The sequence below is a fragment of the Agelaius phoeniceus genome, chromosome 2 (genome assembly GCF_051311805.1).
Source record: "Agelaius phoeniceus isolate bAgePho1 chromosome 2, bAgePho1.hap1, whole genome shotgun sequence".
In the NCBI taxonomy this organism is placed as follows: domain Eukaryota; kingdom Metazoa; phylum Chordata; class Aves; order Passeriformes; family Icteridae; genus Agelaius; species Agelaius phoeniceus.
In genome coordinates, this window is record NC_135266.1 from 83075441 (window position 1) to 83097994 (window position 22554).

The 22554-nt window shown below is 42.8% G+C and overlaps 1 protein-coding gene across 1 annotated transcript; it reads left to right on the top strand.

The window, feature by feature from the left end:
- Window positions 1-16203: 16203 nt before the first annotated feature.
- Window positions 16204-22271, top strand: FZD4 (frizzled class receptor 4). Its single transcript, XM_054654798.2, has 2 exons — window positions 16204-16548; window positions 17721-22271. The coding sequence occupies exons 1-2, from the start codon at window positions 16285-16287 to the stop codon at window positions 19047-19049; spliced, it is 1593 nt and encodes a 530-aa protein (XP_054510773.2). The 5' UTR covers window positions 16204-16284; the 3' UTR covers window positions 19050-22271.
- The last annotated feature ends 283 nt before the right edge of the window (window positions 22272-22554 follow it).

Below are 22554 nucleotides of genomic sequence, written 5' to 3' on the forward strand. Positions count from 1 at the left end.
TTGTGCAGCGCCCCTGATTAGGCTGAAGAGTTGCCTGCTCAGAACTGCAGGCTTTTGCATGTCTCCTGTTGGGTCAGCTGAGGAAGACTCTGATGATGCACTGACAAAGAAAGCAGCACAGTCCTGACCTTGCTCTGGGCTCTTTTCCATGGGGGTGCAATACTCTGAGAAGAAGCCCCAGGGGTGAAGCTACGTGGGAATACTGCTGATGGCCCAATTGGCATTGGATGCCACCCCAGGCTACTCTGCCCTGGGAAACCTACCCTTGATTGGAATAGGGACAAAAAAGTCTCAGAAAAGGATGGAATCTCATGAATTAAAATAAAACATTGAAGACCTTTACTTTTGCCCCATAAGTACCTAGGGTTTTCAGGAATGCTCATTTTTGCTATACTGGGAATAGCAGGGTGTGTCTAAAATGTTGCTTAAACAAACCCTGGTGGTGAATCCTGTGGCATAAAGCCAAGTGAAGTGGCACACACATTTCAGAGATTGCCTTGTAATACCCAGGTGCCTTGGAGAGACCTACCCAGAGTAGTACCAAAACCAAAGCCAGGGAGAGAGCTAATTGCTAAGCAGCCTGAATGGTGGGAGAGTTGAGACTGCTCAGCTTGGTCCCTGGTCCTTGTTGGTGTAGCAGAGTCAAATACACCAATGTGTGTAGGCTGACAAAAATATGAGCCTCATTAGACTAGGACAGCAATGATGTCCTGGGCTCCAGGCCTTGTGTCACAGAAGGGAGCCATGTGGCAGCATCTCGCTGCACTGAGACTCTGCTCCTGTTGCCCTTGTTAACAAAGCAGCTTTCAGCACAGGTCCCTGGCCAGACTCACTCTTTAGGAAGGTACCTTAACTGATGGACAGCACTGCAATCCTTTAGTTTACCCATGCAGATGATAACTGTTTATATTAGGGAGGCAGATGGCTTGGGTAGCAATTGCTGAATGAAGGAAAGTAACCCCTTCCTTTCCAGTTTTTAGTGGGTCTCACAGTTTGGAACATTCTCTGCTGCTATTGTCAGCATCTGCTAAGTCTGGTATCTACAAATAAATTACATATCTCATCCCATAAGAGTAACTGGAGGTGTGAAGATTTTTCTTTTGCCTTCACACTGAGCAGTTATCAGTGTTAGAAAGGGCCCTAACCAGGAATCCAAGGCAGAGCATTTAACTAATTAGAACAAAATCAGGCAGAAAAAAATAAACTGATGAAAAAAAGCCATCCAGGGGACTTGACATTTCAGAAGGCTCTGCCTTCCAAATGCATTGGGATCTGGTAAATCTTCTTTCTAAATATCAGAACAATCTGGAAACATTTTAACTTGGAAGAAATGTTATGCTTTGCCCTCTCCATTCCCTCTTGTTGCTTTCCAGCTTGTGTGCTTTGGGATTTTTTTGCTGTTTGTTTTCTCCCTTGGGACAAGGGATCCAACTTTTCCCTGCTACTCATGCTGTTCTCAGTGCTTGCATTTCAGTTCTGGAAGTAACTTCTCTTGTCTGATAAGAACTGCTCTTTCTACCAGTAGGGGTTTTTTTTCACTCGCTTATTTTCCTGCTTTTCCCATTCTTCCACTCTCATTGTTATTATCCCTCAGCTTGTTCTCCTGCCATCTGTGCAATTGTCTCATGCCCCCATCATAAAGTTTATGAAATCCAGACTGAAAAGTATTCTGCTGCTAAAAAAGCTAGAGATTAAATTCATTCTTCTCCTCAGGTCAGTGGTGACAATGTGTACATGCAGATATCTACTTCCCTCAGTAAACTGCATAGAAACATGGAGATATTGCTCCAATCTCCATTTCTTCTCAAAATCCAGGAGAAATGGTGGGTACAATATATTATATTATTATATTTCTTTAGAAACAAGCCACAATCTTATAACATACATCACTAATACATGAAATGGCTGTATTGAATGGGAGTGAATGGCCATTAATTGAGCGAATTTACTTTCTTCCAAGAAAAAAAGGGCCCTTTAAGAACTACTTTTCACCCTTGTGCCTGAAACTATTTATGCTTTTAACTTGACCCATTTTGCATTATTTGAAGAGAGATTCTCTTCTGGCTTGCAACCATGAATGCTATTTGTTCATTTTTTAGCAGGGGATAAGCTCAAAATACCCTTATGTTTGCTGATATTTCAAGGTAAAGGAATTATCTGGAAGTTTTCCCATTTTCCAAGATGTAGTAATGTCCAAGCTAAATATGGGATGGACTGTGGGATAATACCCTGTGAACACTTTAATATACACAATTATATCCCCATGTTTATACAAATACAGATTTTTTTTCCAGATCTAAATGTTGCAGTCTTTCTTACAGAGGTACCAAGGATTAAACTAAGAAAACAAAATCATAACATTCACCACACTGACTCTGTGGGCCAAACCAAGAGATGACACACTGAGCCATATTCATGCTACTGGCATCAGTTGAATTGTACTTCAACTGTATTTAGCCTATGGTGTTGCTGTTCCTGGAGACAGTGATTTCTCCTTTCTAAATCAGGTGACAGAATTGGTCATTAAAGGCTAAATTAAGCCACTGCTTTCACTACAGAAGGAATGAGAGGCAGTGCATGTGGACACACCATCCCAAGAGCAGCCCAAAACAGCAACTGTGACCCTGCTGCTTCTTCTCTGCTCTCCTGCTCTCCAGGAGAGTGCTTTCTATAGCTCAGGAAAAAATGCAAAAATCAGTCCTGCATCATCCGGGTACCTCAGCGTGTTCCTGTGCTTGAAACTCCCTTGTCTAGTCCCCTACCTTTGTTTGACTGGAACCACTACAACACAGCTTTACACCACCCAAGGAGACCTAAATCTTTTCTGGTGCTATCAAAAGGTATGGCTGCCTGTGCTCTGCAGTCACAGTGCTGTGTCTGGAGTTCATGTCCTTCCTCTCCCATCCTCTTACCTTGTTCTTCACCAAATTGAGCAGTCAGGAAAGACTTGTCCCACGTAGCTTCGACATCCTTCATTTCTGCCTGCCAGGTGGGGGCAGCAGCCTTCAAACATGCAGGTGATAATCACCTTTCCAAGACCATGAGTGGGAAGGGTGGGAGGAGCTGGGATTCCAGGCTGCTGCACACAGGGAGCTCAGGGGCAGCATCAGATGGGTCTCCACTCCCAAAGAGCTCCAAGAACTGAAGTAGAGCTCTGCACCTCTATTGTCTGTGACACCTGATAGCTGATTCCACTCTCTGGCACTTTCTTGGGGCCTTTAGAATGATTTCTGAGATCAATATGTTATAGAGAGGTCTGGCCCTAAGTAGGACAGATACCAGCCAGTCATTGTCATTTGCCTGCAGGAGCAGCAGTGAGTGGTGGGCTGTTCTTCAGCAGCGTCAATGCCAAGGATCTTTCAGAAAATAGGAGAGAAAAAGGAGACAGGAGTGAATGATGACATCCCCAAACAAAACCTTTTGTTTGACATTCCCAACTTTTTTGAGGTCATTATTAAGATTTTATTTATTCTTCCAACACAAGAATTTTTCAGTCATGACCTTAAGAAAATACTCAGAAGGTGTCTTTTTTTTTTCTTTTGGAGTTTCTAGTGTGGTTAAAGCTTCTGTAATAAAATTCTCTGTCCATCAAGTTGGGCTGCTGAGGCCACAGACAGAAATGTAATTATTCTAAAGCAATTGAGCACCCAACAGCTCCTTCAAAATTTAATGATAGCTTCTAAGAACTCAGCACTTTTGAAAAGACTTTCAATTTAAGCCTGTTTTTCTTTTTTTCCAGAAGAATAATGAGCAGTAAATTTCAGCTATGTAGTTGTCAAATGCTCATGCTGAAATAGCCTCAGGACTCTGATCACTCGTGCTGCCAGCACTTGGATGTCACAGCAGTAGAATTCAACAGCCTAAGCAGCAGCTGCTGAACTACTTCATTTTTCAGGTTTATATTTTTAAATAGGCAGTGATTTTATGTTATCCTGGGTTAATGAACTACATTGTCCTTCAGCAGGACTGTGGATATCCAAAGCTGTGAGCAGAGTGAGTGGCTCAGAGGAGGGTCTTTGAGGCGAGTCTCTCTCTTTGCCTTTATTTTCCAACTTTGCTGCCAGTTGTCTTCAAAGTGCTTTAAATTGCAAATCAAAGAAACAGCACCCCCATGATTACTATGAGATTTTGAAGTATTGTGTTTAGGTGGGCAGATGTAGCTTTAGACATCCACATTTGGACCTCCTGTCAAAAATCAAAGCAGTGTAAAAAAGAATTGTGGATTTGATGGGACTGCAACATCAGACTCTTGGTTAGTTGGTTCCTCTCTGCTAGACCAAGGTTTATCAGTGCATATGAACAAGAATCAAGGGAATAAGTTGAAGCAAACTAGTTAAAACTCTGAACATTTTTTAAACATAGAAGAATTCAAAGGACAAAACCTTCTTTTCAGCACCTCTGGCTCATTCCTAGAAGCCATCCCAGAAAAGCCATAACTTTTCTGCTCAATTAGTTGAGAAAGTCACTAAAGCATAGCAACATCACAGGAAAAAAAGCACCAAAGAGCCTTGAGAAAACTCTGAATAATGCAGAAAGCAAGAACAAATGTTTTATATATGTGGTATTGTTAAAATTCTCAAGTGGCATAAAGGCAACAAACAATAGCAAAGAATAGGATATTTCTGTTTGTTTCCCCACACTTGAGATGACCTAACCTACCTCAAGCATGGTTCCACTTTGGGACTTATGAGTTGTTTGATCAGTCCAAATTTGTGAAAATAAACACTATTATTCTACTGTTTTACATTCTTTTGTTCTCTGTAAATAGACTGAGAACTAGTGAAGTAAATTATAATAAAATACAAATCAAAATAAAAACTGCAGATAAAGCAGAAACAACACAAGGGGGAAAAATGTAATAAACACAGAAAGTTAAATGAAGTTAAATACTCATCACTGAGAACAGCTCTGTGTGCACCAGATGATTTTGTCACTGTTTTATGGTTGAGCTCTGATCTCATTCACAGACATCTCCTGCAGAGACTTCGTGCATGCTAACCCTGGCATGGCCAGGAGAAAGACCTAACATCTTGGGGTCAGTATTTCAAAAACCCTGTGGAGTTAGATGTTCAGGCTTCATTGGATTTCAGTGCAGGTTGATCACCTAACTTTGTGTCTCTGAAAAAAATCCCCTTGTAAAGTAAAAGTAATAGGTAATTTCTTTGGCCCTACCTATATTGTCTTCCAGACAGTATTTTCCAGTGTTTTTTCTCATTTAAGCAAATGCTGTGGGGGCTATATAGTATCTGTGGACACAGCTAGAAGAGATGAACTTGACTGTAAATTCTTTATTAAGAAGAGGTTTGCTCTCTGGGCCCTAGGCCCAAAACTCCATCCATACTTCTGCATGGCAGTGACGTCTTGAAGGCATGTCTTGCAGAACCTTTAATGGTTTTGTGCACATCATGTGTTAATAATTACTATTGTTCATTACATCCATGATAGGGCTTTCATCACTCCCTGGGAGAAGTGATTGCAGCCTGATATATGTCACTGTTGGAAGGCTTCTCTTGATATTTTTATAGTGGTTTTTAGCACTCTGAAGATAGAGAGCAGAAAGCTCACGGCATTGGCTAGAGCTCAGTATGCATGTGCATATGCCTGTGCATAGAGATGAGGTAACTGGTCAGACATGGTATCATTTTACATTCCCCTCCCACACCAGAAAATCACCTTCCTTCTTTATCCTATTTAAAGAAAATAGAAGAATTTACTTGGCTCTTTTTTTGGACAAGAAATGTAATGTGACTGTTTTATACAGATCTCTTCGGTCAAAAGCCCAGGAGGGAATCGATACAACCTTGGCTGGGAGAGCATGCTTCCCCTAAAAGGAAGGTAGTAAGGGTGGTTAATGACCTGATGTCCACAAATGTCCAAATTCTGTCACAATGCCAAAAAAAAAGATTAACCCAAATGATATAGTTCAAGTAAGTTCCCTCATAGAAGAACTTAAGCAAACTTCACATGGGAAATCATAATGTATGCAAGAAATTGTACCTCCTGTTGGCACTCCCACACCCACTGAACTGCATCCATTTCTGCTTAGAGAGAAAAATGTAAAAATAGAACAGAAAAGCATATTTTCAGATGATGAAGTGAAATTTTAAGTTAGTTAAATAGCTGAGTTTAAAAGAGTATGCAGCTTTTACCAATGTATGAAGGAGTTACAATTACTGATCCAAAAAAGAGATCTATGAGTTTACAGGCTCACCAGAAGCTCATTGTCACAAAACAAATATCATTTAACATTCTGCATCTAATTTGGTTTAGCTGAAGAAAGTAAATCTATCTCTTACCAATACAACTTTCCAGAAGGAAAAAGTTGAAAAAGGGATTTTTGAAATCTTCTTTTCCCTTGTGTCTACTTAACAAATGATCTCTGGAAATGCTGGCTATTTACTTACGGAAATCATGTTCTTAGGACCCAGTTCATCCTTTTAACCATTCAAAGCCTGGAGGGGCACGTTTTTACATTTTATGTGTGAGTCTTACAATAAAGATGTTAAAATGATTCTCTAGTCAGGCTGAAGAATATTTATCCTACAGTCATGCACTGTTGCCCAAGAGTTCTTGTGTAAATTCTTCCTTAATCCTCATTCCCCTATTTAATCTGAGCCTATGTTAGTTCCTCTTCCCTTTTCCCAGCTGCCTGAAAGAGCTATGGAATTTGATACACATCCTGAGCTCCTTTGGCAGTCAGGGGAGAGTGAAGCATCTCCAGTGCAGCCACCTTAGATCTGAACTGGACTCTCAATTACCTCCTCTATCTGCCTTGCCCACATGGTATTCAATGGAGACAAACCTAGCACCGTCAAAACGTATCAAAATTATATCCCTACATCAGGTGCACAGGAAGGAGAGGCAGGTTTGGGGCAGGACAGAGAGGGTCACTGGCCTTGGCAGTGGTTCCCTTCCACTGCAGTCATTTTGGCATGGTGGCAGAGAGAGCCTTTGTGAGCCTTTCCTCCAGGATTAATACATGGAGGGGTCACTCCAGCCCAGCCTCAGGAACCAGATGCACTGGAAGAGTGACTTTTGTCTAAATTTGACACCTGGTTCTTCACTGCTTTGCCCCATATGATGAGAGCAAAGTGGTTTGTTTATGTGTTGATGTTCTTTTCAACTAACTTCTTCATATACCTGAAGTGGTTTTAGTTCAAAAATTGAATAATAACCCTGCCTCTCAATACAGCACCATGCCCATTTTGGCCTAAAACTTTCATATTTGGGAAATAATTTGCTCTAGTTTTACTTGGGCAATATTTAGGTTAGATGGCAGCTTTCGTATGTTTTTTATGCACATTTTTAGGAGTTTTCTTTTTATATTTGTCATAATTCCCCAAGGATGTGTGTACAGTGTCAACAGTACTAAAAGATATGAACTTTTACAGTAAGGAACTGAAATATCATGGTAATATAGTTTTCATGGTAATTTGGCCCATAGAAGTCTCTCCCAGGAATAAAAATGCCTGAGAAAAACGGAATTCACATAAACTCTCATTATTTTCTAAGTTAATGTATGAGTCTGTGGGGAAATAGATGAATTGTCAGCCTCCAAATAGAAATTACACTGGCCAAGAATGAAAGATCAGTACATACTCAAATTCCAGATCCAGTAATAATAAAAATAAAATTCAGCACTAGTTCCATCGATAACAAAACCTCAGGACAGTGCAAAAATACCACCGCGATCAGCACAGCATAAAAGAATAAGGGTGCGGTTCCCTCACAGTTGAAGCCAAACTAAGCTGATCTGTTTCCTTTCCTGGTCACACCACCCCTCCTTGTCATCACAGCACTATTTGTTTTATTTTGTTAGTTTTCTAACAATTAGTATCTGGACCTACCCTGTCCTGCCAGGGAGTCAGAAGAAGAGAACATATGTACAAAGTGTAAGGTGGGTTGCACTCCATGTAAGCACCTGTACGCATGCAAGGAACACAAGGCAAATGTGGAATGGCAGCAAAGCCTTCTGCACAAGACAGAATGGCATTATTTATGCTCAGACTAATTTGAAAGTCCATTGGTTTGTGTAACAGTAATCCATATGACTAATTTGCCAGCTTGGATAGAAATTAGGAAACCTGTTTGCCAAAGACTTGCCAAACCAGTCCTTCTCACTGTCTGGTGAAGGACATTTATATGAAAGACATTTATATGTTTGCCTTCCTGTGAATGCAGCACTGCTTTAGGTGTATAGGAATGGGTAAAGAAAAAGAAAACCTATGAATGTCATATACAAATGGTTAATGGAAGAGCAGGTCTGTCTCTGTGAGAAAGGGGAATAATCTATCCTGGAAGAGAAAGTAGAATAAAGTGGATATCTTTTGCAATGATGTGCATCTGGGAGTATAAATATATTAACAAAAACTCATCTCCTTAAATTAAATAATTACACAGCTCTCAAGAAGAATGCATTCTGTAATCATTTAAAGAGAAAAAAAGCACAAATAAATTAAAGTTTTTTGAAAGTTAGAAAAAAATAAAAGAATTGCAGTGGAGACAGGAATGTGGAAATAATTAGCACTCAGTAACTATGTTTTAAATGGCCCACAAAGTGAAGAATAGTGCCACTGTAAACTGGGCAGTCCAGCTAGAACTGGAAGACTCAAGTATCTTTGCTTATTTTAAAGTTCTCTATGATTCCATAAGGACCTGGAGGCAGTGGTGTGTATAACTTGAAGCCACATTACCGGTGCGTGACGCGGCTCCGGAGAGCGCTGCCAGCAGCCCATATCCTCACCGGGACAGGTTTCCCTCCTGTGTCCAGTTCTCCCTTTGTGTATTCACAGGCACCACAAAAGCAACGTGCATGCAGCAAACTTCACCTCTTGGCAGATGTCGAGTTTCTTTCCCAGGAGAATGACCCCACTGCCTGCCTAACACAATACAAAGAAGGGTTTTTTCCCCAGCCATGCCCTGCAAGTCAATACTCGCTGTTATGTAACTAAACACAGCATATCAGCTCACATACCCTTTTTAATGGGGAAAAATAGTACCTTTTAAGATTTGTGGCCAGATTCATCACACGCCTGACAGCTCTGTGCTGCTCCAATGACACAGAACAGCTTTCAGCCTGCAATAACAGATTGATTAAACCAGCTTGTCATGGTATCACTGGAGCAGTGCAAACCAGCTGAAGCATAACAGTAAACCTACCATCTCAGCTTTGATTTTGAGGGATTTATATCTCAGCCTGATATAATTTCCAAAGACAAAAAAATATAAGGGATTAATTCATTAATTCATCCATGCTCAAAGGCTTGATATTTACTTATTTGGTAATAAGTAAACTAATTTAAATATTTGAACTCTTTTTGTTTACTTTTTGGTTAATACATTTGAGGAGAAAGCACTATAGGATGATTTAAAAAAAATCTGTCCCCCTGTGCTCATAAGCATGTTTTTGTGATGTTGGTCACAGGGCTGAGTGCAACCTGGGTGAGTTAAGAGAAGTAAGTTATCTCAAAGTCTCATATAAAGCAGAAAGAGTCCTTCTTAAGTCAGGTCCACTGAAATTTGCTTCACAGAATGTGCAAAATGACACCAAAAGCCAAGTACATTGTTGCTTATGGACAGCAAAACACACAGGAAATAACCTCTGATGCTGCCATAGAATTAAAGCAAAACAGGATGCAGAAAGGTTTAGTGGGAAAGATGACTCTGCAAAAAGGAAACTAAGCCTTATTTATAAAGCAAGACTCATGACCTCTCAGGGAGGGAGGACTCAGCCTGTCATTTTCTACCACGGCTAAATCTACCACGCTACATGAGCAATCAGTCTATTATTTCCAAAGTTTTCAGGCTAGTTTGATCTTGTGAAATGAAATTTCTTCAAACACTACAAAAAGTGCATTCCTCCTTCAGGATTGTACCCTGCACATGCCAAATCTGAAGCTACAAACCCAAGATGTTTTTGACTTATCAGAGCATTTAAAAAAAAGGGATCTCTGATCAATTTTCTAAGAAAACTGTTCATCAATTTCCAGAAAAAAATAATCATTTGGGCTGAGGTCAGTGTGGATAAGGTCAACATTTTCAAGCCAAAATGCGAGTTTCTGAGCATTATAGAAGTAGTGGTGAGCAGTAATTTAAACTGAAAGTCATTCTGAGAGACAAAAACACTAATTCCAAAGTTCACGCTGATTTTTGCCTTCACCATGGCAAAAAGTCTACTAATTTTCCTAAAGGGAAGAGATGTCCTTGAAACTGGTCATGCTATAACGCTGCAGCAGAGCTTTCCTGAGAAGTCTGTCAAAATCAGGCAAGGGAAGAGGGCAGGGTTTTTTGGGTGGGATTTGTATTTTAGCACAAAATTTTATAAATGTGGACAAACTATGAAAAACTCATTGTGAAAATGTTTCTGCCTCACTTGATCCTGAGAGTGACTTTGCCTCACAGCTCCTTGCCTGTTCTGCTAATCTGGTTAGAGAAGTATATCAGTCTGAATTATATGAGGAAATAGGCTTTTGGAAAACTGTTTAATTTTTTTTTTAAACTGAAGTTATTCTTAAATTTAAAAATAGAAATACCTGTGTGAAAAAAAAAAAAAGAATACTAACACATAGATGAAGTGACTTAAGTGGCCTTTATATAGGCACCTTTCATCCTATGAGATTTATGGACAGCTTTTTTTTCCTGTTCCCATGGAACATTGTGTGTGATACCTCTGTTCCACCTGGATTTCTAACCCCACCCATCATCTGAGAAATCCTCTTGTATTGTTGAATGTTTTGATGCTATCTAAATGCAAAGGATTTCTCAAAATTATGCATATTAAGTAGCACTGAAATTTCCTGTTTACAGTGCTATAAAACCAAATTCTGAGGTCTCTGTGCAAACAAATATTGACTTTTAAGGGTCATGGAGCAACTATTGACCCAAATTGGCATGCAAGGAATTACACATCTGAATCTAGATATGGGATCTGTGTCACAGCTTAGCTGCACCAAAGTAAAGAACTTACAGTCATAACTGCATGAAAGCAGAGATTCCCAGCCTGTCAGGAGATTTGTACTGTAGACACACTGCTGATATTGCCTGGGTCTTCTTTTGCACAGAGAGCTGGCTCACATAGAGACACCAAGCCTAGAAATTGAAACAGAGTATCCTGAGACTATCAGGAGGCAAATCCCATTGGGTCAGGCCCAGAAGGATTCTGCAGTGCACTGTGGCAGGTAAATATGCACACAATACATATTTTATTTTAGTCTGAGACAAGTCCTGCCCCACTGAGATCAGTGTTGATTGATTCAACACCATTGAATACAAGTGCCACAATGTGCACCACCTTGTGCACCGGTGTGACCTGTACTATATCTGCTCTCCACAATTACCTGAAGCCACGTGGGGGGCAGTCTCTTCTCCCAGTGAACAACAGAACAAGAGGAAATGGCCTCAAGTTGCACCAGGGGAGGTTTAGATTAGATATCAGGAAAAATTGCTTTACTGAAGAGGTGATCAAGCACTGGAACAGGCTGCTCAAGGAAGTGGTGGAATCACCATTCCTGGAAGTGTTGAAAAAACATGTAAATGTGGCACTTAAGGATGTGGTTTAGTGGTGGTTTTAGCTTGGCAGTGCTGGGTTAATGCTTGCACTTAATGATCTTCTCCAACTTTAATGTTTCTGTAATGTTTCTATGAATACTTTATATATAAACCCCCAGATACTTGTGTGTGTAAATGTATTTGCATATCTATATATATACACACATATGCATAAATACATATTCAACTGACTGCACTGGGGTTTCTTCTGAGATAGCCATGTTCACTGGAAGTATCATGATAATACCACTTCTTTCTGATTGTTACTGGACAATTGAAATGATGATGATAATGGATAAGTGCAAAGAGGGGAATATATGTATTTCCTGCTTTAGAAGAGTCAGCCTCATGAAGTACAGAAGTAAGGGAGAAAACTTATTTTGAGCTTGTGAATGACAGTTAGGAAACTATTTAAAAATTATTGCTAGATGCTTGCAAAGACATCACTGAATAAAGTAGGTGATTGATTTAGACTGATTTTGAGAAAGAAGGTCCTGATTAAAAATTGCAACTGGAATTCAGATGGAAATTTTTCCTTTAATTCTTTAATAAAATTTTAAAATTATAAAGTTAATTAAGTTTAATAAAAGCATAAATGTCAAAGAGTATGAAGGAAACATTGATTTGAATGAATATAAATCCAAAAGGAATGACAAGCATGTGATAAAATATACAAAACAAAAAAATTAATGGACAGATGTCAAAAGACAATATTATTTTATATGTTTTAATTTATTGTAAATTAAAACTAAAAGATCATTAATGGTAGAATTCTGTTACTTGATAGAAGTTTTGGAATTGTCAGTAAACAAAACAGGTAACAGTAGGTCCAACAGTATTTTTGTTGTATATTGAAAAAATACATATGAGATGAGTTGTATCACAGAGATAACTAATTGTAATTAAGTCATTCTTAAAATTTCAGTATCCCAAAACTGCTCTAGAAGCTACACATTTTAAAATTCTTATATGTTTATTTGACATGTATACAAGATCTTTAAAAGAACTTTCTGGAAGGTAATGTCAGTATTCTCTGTCAGCAATTCCCAGGAGACTGGCTGGGAGGCAGGGACTGTTCTCAGGCAGCACTAGACACCTCTTTGAGAGTTTTCCCCTCTGAGCTGGTCATCCTACATTCCTTTTACAGTCAACTGATAGAGAGAGGCATTTCTAGAATGAAATTCATCTGACTAAAAGCTGACATCTATGTTTGGTTAAAATAATCCCATACTAATGTGGTACCCACATTTTTTTTTTAGAAAACCAAAGAGATGCCCAAGCTTTCTCCAATCTGCCTGCAAGGCATTGGTCCTGGCTCTCCTTACAATGCAATGGAAGAGATTATGTCCTTGGAGGTCTAAGCAAGGTCATCTTGTAGGACTGAGCTTTTGTCATGAGTATCACTCCAATGGGAAAGCTCAGCTGAGAACTGAATGTTCTACCACTAGAGTATAGGCAAGTACTGATGCATTGAAAATGTTCAGGGAAGAGTTATGAACCTTCCTTGATGCCCTACAAATCAGTGGAAGACTCAGAAATCATGGTAAGCATTATTAATTTTCATAGTGTAAAAATTCACCCATGGCTTTAATAAATATGAAAAAAAATACATACAAATGTAGGGGGGAAATACTAAAACCAAATAATACTAAGTAGGATTTTGTATTAATGTCATTCCCATTATGTAAGCTGTTTCTGCAAGTGTCTGTCTATCCTGACTTCAGATGACTCTAAAGGGACCAAGGGTGTTTCAACTACTAATTCAGACACGTCTATTTATACTGTAAAGGATGGTTTGGGCTGAAAGTGGTATTTAAACAGCAGGGTAAAATCTTGCTCCCTTAAAATCAAGAGTATGATTAAAGAATTGGGAAAAACACCTTACAATAAGAAACTCAGGAAATTTGATCTATTTTGGTTACTAAAAAAGGCCAAAAGGTAACTTAACTACAAACTGACATTACCTACAGAGTTAGTCTCAATAATGGCTTCTCAACCTGTCCAGCAAAGATAGAACAAAAGTCAGTGGCTGGAAGCTGAAGATAACTCGGACTAGAAACCAAATGTAATTATTGGCAGTGACAACAAATAATAATTGTAAGGGAGCCTGCTAATCCTTTAACTAAAGAACTCTCAAAATCAAATTTATAAAAAAATACTGCAAATCAGGCAATCAGTAAGTGAGGAAGGAATACAGCTTTCTCTGTGCCAGATTCAGGCCAGGGTCTCACACTGCCCAGTAATCCAAGAATCTATAAATCCACTATCCAGAAATTTTCCTATTCTGATCTGTTTAAAAATAATGATATCTACATGCTTATCATGGTGACATTGAATCACTGTTATATGCATAAGGTTCAAAGCAGGTTAATTACCATTTTTTCCAACTCCAGCCTCTCATATGATTTGCCACTTCTCACAGCACTCTTGTTTTCAAAACTAATTCCCATTATCTAAAAGACTTTCCAAAGCAAACACAGCAGTGTAGCACTTTCTAATATTTATTTTGTATTCTCAAAGAAGAGGCAATAATGGTAGGAGCTTTTTTTGGGGTGAGAAGTTCTTCTTCTACAAAGGTACTTGTGTCCAGTGGAGTTTTACTTAGTCCAAGGACTAGGTTCATGGGCCAAGGGTTTGGCTTTGTAATTTCTGAATATGCAGTAGGTGGTTTATTTCATGGGAATTAGGTAAAGGCCTTATTCTAGCAACAGCAAACTCTGCTTCAGCACCTATCTGCAGCAGGAGATGGCAGATGAAAAGGGGTTTCATATACTGAGACAAAGTTGCATAGTTTTTAAGGTCACTATGATTCTCCTTCTAGCCTTCTTTCCTAGATAATTTGGAAAAAAAATAAACTCCAACCAAAACCTTCTCCCATGGAAGCCTGCCTCTTACTTTGATGTGTTTGACTGCATGGGGAGCACCCATCACCCATTCCCTGCGCTTGTGTGCTAGGGAAAGTAAACTTGGCAGTGCTGGGAACAGCTTGGTGGACATGTGCAGCACACTGTGTGCATTCACAGCATTATCACCCACCCAGATTAGCAGCTGAGCACTGCTGGGTGCAGACACCAATGCCTGCAGGTAAATATGGGCTTTGTATGATATGGTTGAGTTGCTGACTCCATTGCAGGCTCCTTGACTGACCTTGGGACTGGAGCACTGTCTGCCTCTGTGTTTGAAAAGTTAAGATAATATTACTTGTCTGCCTCACAAGGATTTTGTGAGGTTAGAGACACTGTTTATTCAAGCTAGATGTAAAGTGTTACAGCAATGAGAGCTCTGTAAATACCTATGCTCACAAAACCTCAATTAAAGCACCATCTTGCTAGAGGAAAGCACATTAATGACCATCAGTCCCTGCAATGTCCCAGGACAGCTCACACACAGTTTCCCCCCTGTCTGAGGTAAAGAAACCCCATAGGGGATGGAGCCTCAGAGGGGAAACCTGCAGTGAGTGAGCACAGAGCACTTCATTGCTGTGATTTACAGTCCTGTGCTTGGTAAGGAGCAATAGCTGAGGGGTGGCTGATGCCATTAGTCGCAGTCTTGGTTGACCAATGGAGCTGGAGAATGATGGGGAGCTGCAAAGGCCCCGAGGTGCACTCAGAGACCTGGCTGCCTGTGACAGACACCCTCAGGAGCACATGCACATGCCACCTGCTGCATGCACAGGAGGTTGCTTAACCAGGGCTTTACAAATATTTTCAAAGTGCTTTACAAAGAATTCATTAATAGATGACATATTTTTGCTAAAGGCACAACCAGCTCAACTAGATTTTATTACAGGTGTAAATAATATCAAGGGAATTTAAGTGTGAGTCTTGTTTCTCTACTCTTAATCCCTACTCCTGCTGACATATTAAAGGTCTGCTTAATCATCCAGCCCTTTCCTCCCAAATTCACAAATGTTTCCTCCACACTTACTTATTTTACAGGGATTTATACAAATGCCAGGAGGTACCTAGCAGTGCCCTACAGGTTTCATGGCCCCAATGAAAAAACAAACAATGCTACAGCCCAGATGTGACCTAGTGGTGCAGTTTAACCCATTGAGAAGACAAAACAGCAGCTTAGAAAGTCACCCCGGAGATCCTTAACCCCACAGTGGAAGGGCTGAGCACTTGGGGCTGGAAAAAGGCCAGAAATGAGGGGAGGATTGCGGCACGATGAGCCCAAACATCTGCACGGGGCTCAGTCTCCCCTATCCCTGCGGAGCCAAACTTGGGGAGCCCCTAGGACCAACACTCACGGTGGGAACTCGGGGGATAGTGACGATGTCTCCCAGGGGCACTGGCCACACAGGACAGGAGGGGGGACCTGCTGTGGGGAGACGAGACACGGACGGGTATCCCCGGGGGTTTCTGAGGGGAATGCAGGTAGTGGGTCACCAAGGACAAGGCACCCTGCGAGGAGCGGCGAGGTGGAAGTGCGCTCCTCGGGCTTAGGGCTGAGGGTCGGAGCTCCCCCGAGAGCGGAGGGGAACCCCCGGGTGCCAGGCTGAGGCGCAGGTAGGACGCGCGCCCTGCCCTGCTCTGTACGGAGGCGCTGAGGGCGCTGCGCGGGGCGGGCTCCCGCGGCGGGGGCGGCGGCGCCGTGAGGGCCGGGCCGTGAGGCGCGTCCCTCCCCTGGGCCGTTTCTCGGCGCGGCTGTTTAATAGCGGAGCCGCCCCCGGCCCGCCCCGTTGGAGCCGGCCCGTGCGGCACGGCGCGGCCGGGGCCGGGGCCGCTGCGGGCCATGGCGGGGGGCCATGGCGGGGGGGCGGCCGGCCGCGCCCGGCTGCTGGCCGTGCTGCTGGCCGGGCTGCTCGGCGGGGCGCGGGGCTTCGGCGACGAGGAGGAGCGGCGCTGCGACGCCATCCGCATCGCCATGTGCCAGAACCTGGGCTACAATGTCACCAAGATGCCCAACCTGGTGGGGCACGAGCTGCAGGCGGACGCGGAGCTGCAGCTCACCACCTTCACCCCGCTCATCCAGTACGGCTGCTCCAGCCAGCTCCAGGTGCGTCGGGGCTCCGGGGGGACCTGGCTGCGTGGGCGAGGTGGGGACGACACACGGCGGGGCCGTGCGGTCCCCGGGCCGGCTGCTGTCCCGCAGCACCCCATCCTCATTCCTATCCGCTCGGCTCAGTACTAACCCACCCCGAAAGTCGCGCCGCCTCGCTGTGTCGCTCCTGGCTGGCTGGGAAGAGAGCGCGGCTCACGTTGGGCGGAGGTGCGGTGTCCCGGCGGTGTCCCGGCGGTGTCCCGGCGGTGTCCCGGCGGTGTCCCGGCTGCCCGCGGCGAGGAGCGCCCGCCGCAGCGCGGTGCCCCCCGCCCGGCCGCTGGCGGAGGCTGCGGCGACTCCCGGAGCTTTCCCGGGCGCTGCCCTCCGTCCCGGCCGTGCCCCAGGTGCCGCGCCCGATTCCGTGCGGAAGGAGCGGAGCTGGCCGCGGGGAGCTGGGGCAGCTCGGGACCCCGCCGGCAGCTCCACCGCGAAAGTTTCTTTCCCAGGCGAATGGCAGGATCCCTGTCCTCCCCACGGGCATGGATTTCCTCAAACAAAACCCAGCTTGTTTCTTGCGGCAGAGTTCCCGTGTCAGCACGCAATTCCTCTCACGGTGTCGCGTCGCCGAATTACTATTATTCATAAGACGAGAAAACTACAATATTTTATTACTGTCGCAAATGCATACGTGAACTTATTGTAAAATAAAAAACATTTTTCTGGGAGGTTCGTGAACCGAAGTATTTCAATAAATACTTTTTTCCTCCTATTTTTTTCTTAGCTGAAATATCCAGGCAATGCTCAGAACAAATATATGTATTTGTTTAAACCCCTTTAATTTGGTTTTCTGCTTTCTTAAATTGTACCCTCGAGGTTTAAATCTGGCTAAATCCCACTCGCTTCATTGGAACTGATGGGCTAGGTTTACATGGAGCTAATCTAGGGAGTAAAATTTTCAGACTTTGGCTTTGGACCACATTTGAACTGAAAAAAGACAACATTGTTGGGTTTTTTTCTCTCTTTTGTTTTTATTGTTCTTGGTTTATTTGTTTTACACTGCTTCCTGGCTTTTTTTAAGGCAAGGGACCAAATATAACTGCTAAAAAGGAAAAAAAAGAAAACTTTTTATATTGCAACCTGTTTCATTTTCCCTCAACACACTTGTGATTTCTGTTTCTCTCTTCCAGTTCTTCCTGTGCTCAGTTTATGTGCCAATGTGCACAGAGAAGATTAACATCCCCATAGGTCCCTGTGGAGGCATGTGCCTCTCTGTCAAAAGAAGATGTGAACCTGTTTTAAAAGAATTTGGGTTTTTCTGGCCAGACGCCCTAAACTGCAGCAAATTCCCACCCCAGAATGATCACAACCACATGTGCATGGAGGGCCCAGGAGACGAAGAGGTTCCCCTTCACAGCAAGACCTCCTTGCAGCCTGGAGAAGAGTGCCACGGCATGGGATCTAACTCAGATCAGTACATTTGGGTGAAGAGAAGCTTGAGCTGCGTCCTGAAGTGCGGCTACGATGCTGGTCTGTACAGCAGGTCAGCTAAGGAATTCACAGATATCTGGATGGCCATATGGGCCAGTCTTTGCTTCATCTCGACTGCCTTCACAGTCCTAACCTTCCTGATTGATTCATCCAGATTTTCCTACCCGGAGCGGCCAATCATATTTTTGAGCATGTGCTACAATATTTATAGCATTGCTTATATTGTGAGGCTAACTGTGGGCCGGGAAAGGATATCCTGTGATTTTGAAGAGGCAGCAGAACCTGTTCTTATCCAAGAAGGTCTTAAGAACACAGGATGTGCGATAATTTTCTTGCTGATGTACTTTTTTGGGATGGCTAGCTCCATCTGGTGGGTTATTCTGACACTGACGTGGTTTCTGGCTGCAGGACTCAAGTGGGGCCACGAAGCAATCGAAATGCACAGCTCCTACTTCCACATTGCAGCCTGGGCCATCCCGGCGGTGAAGACCATTGTCATTTTGATTATGAGACTTGTAGATGCAGACGAGCTCACCGGCCTCTGCTATGTTGGGAACCAGAACCTGGATGCGCTGACAGGCTTTGTTGTGGCTCCGCTTTTTACCTACCTGGTCATCGGGACTTTATTCATTGCAGCAGGACTCGTGGCCTTATTTAAAATCAGGTCTAATCTCCAGAAAGATGGAACTAAAACTGACAAACTGGAAAGACTGATGGTCAAAATTGGGGTCTTTTCAGTGTTGTACACCGTCCCAGCAACGTGTGTCATCGCCTGTTATTTCTATGAAATCTCCAACTGGGCCATTTTCCGCTATTCAGCAGATGATTCCAATATGGCAGTGGAGATGCTCAAAATTTTCATGTCCCTTCTGGTGGGTATTACATCAGGTATGTGGATCTGGTCAGCCAAAACTCTGCACACATGGCAGAAGTGCTCCAACAGACTGGTGAACTCAGGGAAAGTGAAACGGGAGAAGAGAGCGGACGGTTGGGTGAAACCTGGGAAAGGGAACGAGACCGTGGTATGAGAAAAGGACAGCATCCCACTGCTCTGGCTGCTTTCCTGTGAAGGACTGATCATGTGCAAGCATTGCTGTGTAAATGTTTGGAATAGAGTAGGGGGATGGTTGCACAACCTGTCTCTGGGGATGGGAAGAAAAAAAAAAGCCTTAAAGAATAAACAGCAAAAGGATCATGCTGCAGATACAATAGCCATAAACCATGCTGCCCAAAATAGGAGAGCCCAGGGAGGCTTTAAAAGCTGTGAAATAGCCAAACCTGTTATCTTCCTTTTTAAGTCTTGAACTCTTTAGAAATGGAGGTGCTGTAGCCCATAGCTGTGAGATGATGTTTTCCTTTCATCATCTTACAGCTAATGGAGGACAGGCAGTCCAGGGCCAAATTCTGGGTTTAGTTAGGTTCCAGTTACCAAGTTACCAGAAGATGGAGCAGGACCTCAGTCAGATGTCTTCTTTGTGAGTTCAGCATTGAGAAGGAAGTGCTTGATGAGGATTCTGTCTTTATGCCCTGGGGAATTCTGGTGTTCCAATACACTGTACAATTCATTCAGGAATCATGTCCTGAAACAAATAGTAAGTAAATGGACTTTCCAGGTCTTACCCATGATGAGTAGGATTTAGTGAGGTATTAGTGAGGATGACTTTTTAGTCATCTAATGGCCTAATAATAATTTTGACTCATTCTTTTTGCCATTTATAACCTGGTCTGAATGGTGAGTTGATTCTGCCTTGTGGGAATTTGAACCTCCCTGTGTTTTTTCCCACCTCAGTTATTCTGTGGTTCTATCAATACTTATAAAATCTAAAAGCTTTATTTAAGGCTGTCCTCAGAAATAGAGGAATCAGCTCAAAGTGGGATACTGTGTATGGTCTTCTGCATCTATTGTCATTATCCATCTCCTCCATTCCTGCCCTTTCAGGTGCTCCTGCTATTTCTAGCAGACCATTTTATTCTGCTGCATTTATTAGCTTTAAAAAAAGTCTTAACTCTGTAGTGATCCTTCCTTCAGGAAAGAGAAAAATTAGTTGAAGGTACCTTCAGACAATGCTATGTTTCTCGAAGCAAACTTACTTGACTCTGGAGACTCATTGTATGAAGCAATTAAGTCTTAATGTATTTCATTCAGTGTGATGGTATCTCCTCTGTAGACGCCAGTCTGGGGAGAAGCAAAATGTTAAGTTCCTTGGCAACCTCGTGTTCACACAGATCAGTTATATAATTATGTGTGCCAGTTGCAATTAAAAGAACATTCTCAGCCCATGACATTGCAGTACAGCTGACTGCCTCACAACGATGCTTCAATTGCTTACTGACAGCTATGGAGACAGTTTTTAATGTATATTTACACACAGAATGTGAGCAGGCATTCAGTCCTCAGGAGCAGCAAAGACCTTTCCAGTTTTTGTAAAGAGACTCAAGAAATCCAACTTCTTGATGAATAATGTTTGAAAGAAACCATTGCATTTCTTATTATTTTATATGAGGAGGCATCGGCCTGTGGGGAGCTGAATGTAGTGTCAGGGGCTTGTGAGAAAGGTGATGCAAATACAAATATCCTAGAAGCACTTCAGAGAACACTGTTATGATGCTCTATCCCTTTGAAACACATTTGATTTTATCTATGTGCCCCAAGCTTTTGCTTCCTTTGTTTGTGTGGAACCTGATCAGCTGCAAAGCATCCCCCTGGTGCCCCAGCTCCCATGATCTTCCAGGGCAGCTGAGAACAGATGCTGCTTTATTAAAGTACTTGCTTTCCACACAGGTGCCCATGTGCTTCCCAAACCACAGTTCACTCCAGCTCTGGAAGTGAGCGCTAATCCATCCCAGAAGCATGTATTGTTTCAATGTCAGTGTCGAAACATGTGCTAGAGAACTTTTTCTTTTACAAACAAAATCCAGACCCCAAACAAACCCTAATGGCAGTCTTTGCGGTTGGGCTCCCTCTCCAGCAGAACAAGTGACAACTTGACACATTCTGTTCAAGACACACAAGCACTGTCTTGGCCAACACCACATTCCAGCTGGGCCTTTTCACCCTCTCCATAAAGTCTCTCACTGTTAGTGTTGTGTTTGGATCTGGTTATTCCTTTGTGGACGAGGAGTTTTGCTAGTGTGAGATCTTCAGATGGCGGAGCCTTTCCATTATGCAGTCTTTCTGCTGGCACAGTGAGGAATGTAAAGTCAGCAGCTGGATGCTGGCTTCCAAGGAGCAAGGATGCAGCATGACCCTTTTTTGTAACCTAGTATTTGGCCGTGCCAAGGTGTCATGTTCACTCAAGGTGTGCTTCAGTCTGAAAGGCTTTGGATACTCTCCTGGACAATAAGACCCATGTTTGAGTAGTCTGATTCAATAAATGGTATTTTTAACCTTGCTATGTACACAGAAGTGAATGTTAAATAGTGCCTTTTTATGAAATCCTTGCATCTCCGCCTGTAACCCTGTGAACTATTGACAGAGGGATGCCCCTGGTGATGTGAGACACAGTGAGCTGGATGAGGATGGCACTGTGTAGCCCTAGGAAGGACCTGGAGGGATATTCCATTAAAGCATGTGAGGGATTCAAATGCAGTGGGAAAGAGGTGGGCTGGGGGGGAGGCACCAGCTGCTGTTCCTGAGGACACATCTTTCCCCAGCAGTTGGGGGAATGCTGTACTGCCCCAAAGTGAAATGAGTGGTTGCATCAATCAAACCATTCCATCGATGTATTCACCCCCATGCATTTACCTGGCTCCATGTCAGGGCTGTGCAAGTGGGAAGACGCAGCAGACAGCCTAAAAACCGGCTCTTGCCAAGAAGAGCGGGTATCAGCAGCTCCGAAGTTCTCTCATTTCAGCATTGTTAGGAGCTTAAAGCCATAAGGGGTGTGACTAATCCTGTCTCGGAAGTGCAGTTGCTGTGGTTATACAAGCACAGACGTTGCAGGCGTTTCCTTCCACTGCACAGCCCCTGCTCCCATCTCCCCCCTCAGCCTGTGCTCTTGGCACTGCAGGGTTCACAAGCATCTGCCAGAGAGGTACAAGCTTAGCTCTTACATTAAACAGACAAGTTAGCTTCTTTCTCTGAATTTTAAGGAAATAGACACTGATTATTTTGGGGTGTACAGAAAATATATCTACTTCAATGTATGTACTGTAAATTTCTAATTTATCACTGTAAAAAAACCAAAACAACTTTGCTATTTAATTTTTATATCAAAATAAAATTTTAACCTCTGTGGATAACGAAAGAATTCCTGGCAGCCTTCACATTTTTGGTGAGTTTGTTTCTTAAATAGGCTTCAGCATTGTTGGAAGTGCTTTTTTGCCCTGAAGGAAGAAGGACTGAAATGCTCATGCTGTGGTGAGAGGATGCTTTGAATGGGTTAATCCAGCATGGTTTGGATCTAATAACTGAGAACAAGACATGGTTGGGCAATGGTGAAAGTATGTTCATGTTTCTGCTTATGGGGTGGACAGAAACCCTTTCAAAGACAGCAGGCAGGTCCTGGGTGCTGGCTGGAGCTGCAGCTGGAG

Excerpts from the sequence above, each read along its gene's own strand:
- FZD4 (XM_054654798.2), top strand. The coding sequence starts at position 16,285 with ATGGCGGGGGGCCATGGCGGGGGGGCGGCCGGCCGCGCCCGGCTGCTG. Across the intron at positions 16,549-17,720 it reads GCTGCTCCAGCCAGCTCCAG|TTCTTCCTGTGCTCAGTTTA; the intron begins GTGCGTCGGGGC and ends TCTCTCTTCCAG.